At 48.3% G+C, this 6,365-nt stretch overlaps 1 protein-coding gene across 1 annotated transcript; it reads right to left on the bottom strand.

The window, feature by feature from the left end:
- Positions 1-965: 965 nt before the first annotated feature.
- Positions 966-6,160, bottom strand: EAH_00056700 (hypothetical protein, conserved; the record flags this gene model as incomplete). Its single annotated transcript, XM_013397520.1, has 3 exons — positions 966-1,526; positions 1,838-4,320; positions 6,103-6,160. The coding sequence occupies 3 exons, from the start codon at positions 6,158-6,160 to the stop codon at positions 966-968; spliced, it is 3,102 nt and encodes a 1,033-aa protein (XP_013252974.1).
- Between the last annotated feature and the right edge of the window lie 205 nt (positions 6,161-6,365).

Here is a 6,365-nt window from a genome sequence, read left to right as displayed (position 1 = left end):
ATATAAATAAATAAATATACATACACATAAATATTACATGACGTCTTTACTCGAGGCAAGCACTCGCCAAGGTGTACGCACCCCATGCAAGTAAGTATACATGCCCCGCCTAAACCCTAAACCCTAAACCCTAAGCCCACAACACAAACACTAAATCAAAAAAGTATCAAATATTAAAGGACGACACCCCGCACAAGAGGGTCATCATCTGCATGCCTTTTGCATGACTGATGCCTCCCCTGCTTTAATTTATTTATTTTAATTAAATAATAAATAAAGCAAGAACCACAGCACCGTCTTCATCCACGGGGACAGACACGCACAAACAAATACAAATATAATAATAATAAGAAAGACTACGAAGGAGACAGACAAACAGTCTCCTTTTATCGGCAGATGCATGCATGCACGCGCAAACAAACACTAATAAAGGCAGCAAAAATAAATGCATGCATGCAGTGTAGCCCCAAAAGCCTAGAGGTAAATATAAATAAATATATATAAATATATTTGAATATATAAATATATATAAATATATAAATATATATAAATATACATATATATAAATAAATACCAGCTGTATTAACAGCTGTTCTCCTCCTCAACAAACACAAGAAGAGATAGACAAAAACCTCAACATAAACCCAACTGTAAGAAAGAAAACAGCAGCAGCAGCAGCAGTAATATCCCTACAAACCCTCTCTATGCACTTCAAAAGATATAAGGGCTTTGCATGCAGAGGCTCCCCCAGCATGCAAATAAACCTCTTTATAATATATATATAATATATATATATATATAGTGCATAGGAGTAATACCCGCGCCGCTGTTATCTGTTTTGCTTCTGAACGATGCCGATAATATAATATAATAATATTGAGCAAAAAAACGAAAGAAAAATGCAAAAAGATGTAACAGATGCGGTGTATGTACACCTCAAGACAAACTAAACACCCACCTGTTGTTCATACAACAGCAACAGCCTCTGCACCACCTGCTATGGCTGCTGCTGCAGCAGCAGCAACAATGCTTGTTTCTGCTGCTTCTGTTGCTTCCGCTGCTGTTGCGGCAGCAACACGTGATTCTTCTTCTGCTTCTGCTGCAGCACCACTGCTCCCTGCAACAGCACCAACACCTGCTTCCTCTACAACAGCAGCAGCAGCATCTGCTGCTGCTTCATCAACCCCAGCAGCAGCATCTGCTGCTGCTTCATCATCAACCCCAGCAGCACCAGCAGCAGGATATACACCGGCTCCCCTTGTACTGCATGCTGTTTGAGTGCAATTCCCGACCTCTCGCTGCTGCTCTTGCTGCTGCTGCTGCTGCTCTTGCTGCTGCTGCTGCTGCTGCTGCAGCGGATGATGATGAGGTCCTGACCAAGGAGCACTTCTTCTTGAAACCCTCAAGCCAAATGCAAACAAACCCCACTGGTAGGCGATCTGCCAGAGCTCTTCAACTCGTGCATGCGACAGACGACGAAAAGATATCCCTAGTGCACCTAATGTAGCGCTGCAAAACTCCTTGTGCTGCAGCAGCAACAGCAGCAGCAGCAGCAGAAACACATGTAAGAGCAACGTGAAGAACAGGCGGGTTAATATTGATAAAACAACAAATAAACAAAAGATGCTGAGGGAGACAAATTAAAAAAAAAGCAAACAAAACGCAATAGCAAACCGCAACACACTCATATATACCACTTGAATCAGCTACAGCAGCAACAGCAGAGCAGCAGCTGCAGTAGTCGCTAAAGCAGCAACAGCAGCAGCAGCAGCAGCAGCAACGACCGTAGCAGCAGCAACAACTGCAGCAGCAGCAGCAACAGCAGCAGCTAGATTACCTGTCTGTGTACAGCCCGCATGCGTTTGATAAGCTCAGCTCGTCCTTCTTTTCCCAGTGGATATCGGAAGCCAAAGTGCCACTGCGTGCTGCTGCTGCTGCTGTTGCTGCTGCTGCTGCTGCTGCTGTTCTTCCCTCCCCGAGCAGGCAGACATAACAAACCCCCTACGCCTACCACCGGCACTATACACATGTTCCTACGGCGAGCTGCTGCAGCAGCTTTTGCTGCAGCTTTTGCTGCTGATCTTGCTGCTGATCTTGCTGTTGCTGCTGGCCTTCCCCCCCGCGAAGACGGCGCCAGCTTCGGTCGCCTAGCTGCTACTCCCCCTGCTGCTGCTGCTGCTGTTGCTGCTGCTGTTGCTGTTGCTGTTGCTGTTACTGTTGCTGCTGCTGCAGGTCCGGCACTGGCCGCTGGAGCCTCTGTCTCTGCTGCTGCTGTCGGCTTAGTAGGAGGCAAGAGCTCCTTCTTCGTCTCCGCGGGTGCTGCTGCTGCTGCTGCTGTTGCTGTTGCTGTTGCTGTTGCTGTTGCTGCAGCAGGCTGCTGCGTCGGTTTTTCTACAGACATTTCAAAACCAGGCCAGTATAACGGCCTTCCTTGCTGCTGCTGCTCTTGCTGTTGCTTCTGTTCTTGCTGCTGCTTCTGTTCCTGCTGCTGTTGCTGTTGCTGCTGCTGTTGCTGTTCCCGTTGCTGCTGCTGCTGCTGCTCGTGCTGCTTTTGCTGTTCTTGCTGCTGCAGCAGCAGCAGCAGCGAATCGTCGGTGTGGCTGCTGCTTTGAGGTGTCTCCTCAAACCTCATCGGATACGTCGGTCCCTGTTCAAAGCAGCCTAAGCCATCGCTGCTGCTGCTGCTGCTGTTGTTGCAGCTGCTGTTGCAACTGCTGCAGCAGCTGCTGCAGTTGCTGCTGCTGCAGCTTGTGAAGCAGCAACTCGGCGTCTCCTCTGAGGCGCCCTGCAGGCAAAAAGAAGAAACAGTAGAGCCATCGGAGAGGCTGCGCTGCAGCGGGAGCTGCTGCTCCTGCTGCTGCTGCAGCAAGCTGCTGCAGTGCTGCAGCTGCACAAACTGTGGCTGTCCCAGTTCTATCGGCTGCTGCTGCTGCTGCTGCTGCTGCTGCTGATCCACGCAGCTAAACGGTTGCGGCGCACTATCCAAGGAGGTGCAGCAAAGGCCCTCCCCTGCTGGTGGCAGCTGCAGCAATTGCTGCTGCTGCTGCTGCTGCTGCTGCATGCACTCTGTCGGCATGCAACCGCCCGGAACCAGCATGGGTAAGTCTCTTTGCATATACGGAGCAATCATGCACTGCTGCTGCTGCTGTTGCAGCAGCTGTTGCTGTTGCAGCTGCTGTTGCTGTTGCAGCTGCTGTTGCTGTTGCAGCTGTTGTTGCTGTTGCAGTTGCTGTTGCTGCTGCAGTTGCTGTTGCTGCTGCAGTTGCTGTTGCTGCTGCATCTGTTGTTGCTGTTGCAGCTGCTGCTGCTGTTGCATCTGTTGTTGCTGTTGCAGCTGCTGCTGCTGCAGCTGCTGTTGCTGTTGCAGCTGCTGTTGCTGTTGCAGCTGTTGTTGCTGCTGTAACTGCTGCTGCAGCTGCTGCTGCAGCAGCAGCTGCTGCGGCTGCTCACCCTGCTGCACTCCAGCGCTGCAGCAGCAGCTAGCAGGAGCTGGAAAGGCTGCAGGGAAGCTGCCGCAGCACAACCCCCCTTGAACGTATTGCTGTTGCTGTTGCTGCTGCTGCTGCTGCTGCATAAGAAGCGGGCTCTCCGAGAACATCGCAGCAGTGCACAAGTCTTCGCTTAGGGGGAGGCTGCTGTTGCTGCTGCCGCCGCAGCAGATAACAGTGCTGCTGTGCAGCGCCGTACCCTGCTGCGGCTGTTGCAGCCCTGTGCATTGCTGCTGCTGCTGCATGCACATGTAGCCATCTGGATACTGGGGTGAGAAGGAAACAGACGGAGATTGTTGCGGTGTATCGACTACCTGGGTTGCTGCGCAGCAGCAGCTGCAACCGCTGCTGCAGCAGCAGCTGTTGCTGCTGCTGCAACAACTTGCGTAGACCCCAGGCGCACAAGCGGCGCAGAACGGAGGGTTCAAAGGAGGAGACAAAGCGATCTGTTGCTGCTGCTGCTGCTGCTGCTGCTGCTGCTCGCAAGCAACAGCAGCCGGTAAGTACAGAGGGGGCCGCGCATCTGCAGCAGCAGCCCCACCTATCCCTCCTGCATAAAGGCTAGCAGCAGTAGCCTGCATGCTTGATGCCCCCGAAGCGCTGGCTCCGTTTGCTGCTGCTGCTGCTGCTGTCGCTGCTGCTGCTACAGGGATGCCGCACCAGTCTTTCAGGGTGTCGGGCACGTCCAGGCCACAGGCAGCAGCAGCAGCAGCAGCAATAGGAGCCTCTCCCTGAGGGCTCAAATGAGCAGCACTTGCTGTTGCAACGTAATCCTCCTGTTGCTGCTGCTGCTGCTGCTGCTGCTGGGAGGAAAATATCGCGAAGCTGTGTCCTGAGATAGGACAGTTCTGCGTCTCTTGTGCGGTAAGCAAATCCATTTAAATAAACGAGATGTAGACGAGGTGGCCATACACCCCAAATCTTAGCTGCTGCTGGAGATCTGCGCTGCGGTGCAGCTACTGCAGCAGCAGCAGCAGCGGCTGCTGCTGCAGCAGCGGCTGCTGTAGCCTTGAAGGCACACAAAGGCTGCCGCTAGAACAGCAGCAGCTTCTCAGAGCAGCGACAACAACAGTTGCTGCTGCAGTAGAAGGCGGAGAGGCAACAGCTACTACTACTACGACTGCTGCTGCTGCTGCTGCTGGTGTTGCTGTTGCTGCTGCTGTGCGGCAAGTATTAAAGATGATCTAATAGGATGAGGTGTACATACACCCCAAGTAAGAAGACGGATGCGGGAAGGCAAGCACACGGGCCAGAGGAATTTTATCTCCCTGTTTGGCTTCTTAAAAATATAAACAGACAAAAAAAAAAGAAAAATAAGAGGCTGTGGGCCTTTAAAGGAATCAACTGCAGACACTCTAGGAGCTCAATTGTGCTGCAGAGGCAAGAAAAACAAATAAGAAGGCTAAATAAAGATAGCCTTCGAGTAGCCTCAAGCAGACGAAACAAACAAACACAAAAAAAAAATAAAAAAAAAGAAAGGAAACGATGAAACCCTAGCAATACCTGCAGAGGCGCAGCTGGGCGCGGCCGGCGTGTTGAAAGAGGAGGCAGAGTAAATTCCCTAAATAAATTTAAATAAATTAAAATAAGAAGAAGAAATACAAAAAACAGAAACGAAAAACAACAACACAAGCCAAGCTGCTGCTGCCGTGGGGTAGGTAAGGAGCAGCAGCTGTCTGCTCCTGGCCAGCAGAACAGCAGCAGAAATAAATTATTCCTATTTAAATGCAATAAACACTACGTACTAAAGCCTCTAACAAAAAAAGAACGAAAACAAACAACAAACAGCTCAAACTTATCAAGAAAAATCTTCTTACCTCTTCATACAGCACAGCGGGGCGGTGAGAGAGAGAGAGAGGAAGGAGAAGCAGCAGAGTCTCAGACCCGCATCAATATTAAGGTTTTTTTGTGTATATTTAAATGTATATTTTGTTTATTTAATATTAAAACAATAATATTCATTTATTTATATACTATATCTTCAAAGAAATACGTATTTTAAGGCTAAATAAAGATAGCCTTCGAGTAGCCTCAAGCAGACGAAACAAACAAACACAAAAAAAAATAAAAAAAAAGAAAGGAAACGATGAAACCCTAGCAATACCTGCAGAGGCGCAGCTGGGCGCGGCCGGCGTGTTGAAAGAGGAGGCAGAGTAAATTCCCTAAATAAATTTAAATAAATTAAAATAAGAAGAAGAAATACAAAAAACAGAAACGAAAAACAACAACACAAGCCAAGCTGCTGCTGCCGTGGGGTAGGTAAGGAGCAGCAGCTGTCTGCTCCTGGCCAGCAGAACAGCAGCAGAAATAAATTATTCCTATTTAAATGCAATAAACACTACGTACTAAAGCCTCTAACAAAAAAAGAACGAAAACAAACAACAAACAGCTCAAACTTATCAAGAAAAATCTTCTTACCTCTTCATACAGCACAGCGGGGCGGTGAGAGAGAGAGAGAGGAAGGAGAAGCAGCAGAGTCTCAGACCCGCATCAATATTAAGGTTTTTTTGTGTATATTTAAATGTATATTTTGTTTATTTAATATTAAAACAATAATATTCATTTATTTATATACTATATCTTCAAAGAAATACGTATTTTAATTCTCTATTACCTATACTGTCTCTGTACAGCCCCTCCTCCAGCACAGAGCCTCCCTCAATGCCCTGCATATCTGTAAGAAATGCTTATTGCAGCCGTGTGTTGTATTTGTTTGTTTGTTTAATTGATTATAATACATTTAAATAATATTTAGGAACTAAATTCAAGACTATTATGCCGTGTGCTAGCCGCTAATCTATACTGAAGCTGCCCCCATATAAACACATATACCCACGAGCACTCTACAACCACCAGCTATCTATTTCTATAATACTC

Source organism: Eimeria acervulina, genomic scaffold, assembly GCF_000499425.1.
Source record: "Eimeria acervulina Houghton genomic scaffold, Eah_scaff1183, whole genome shotgun sequence".
NCBI classification, from domain to species: Eukaryota; Apicomplexa; class Conoidasida; order Eucoccidiorida; family Eimeriidae; genus Eimeria; species Eimeria acervulina.
The sequence above is the reverse complement of the archived record's forward strand: the minus strand, read 5'-3'. Positions and strand labels throughout refer to the sequence as shown.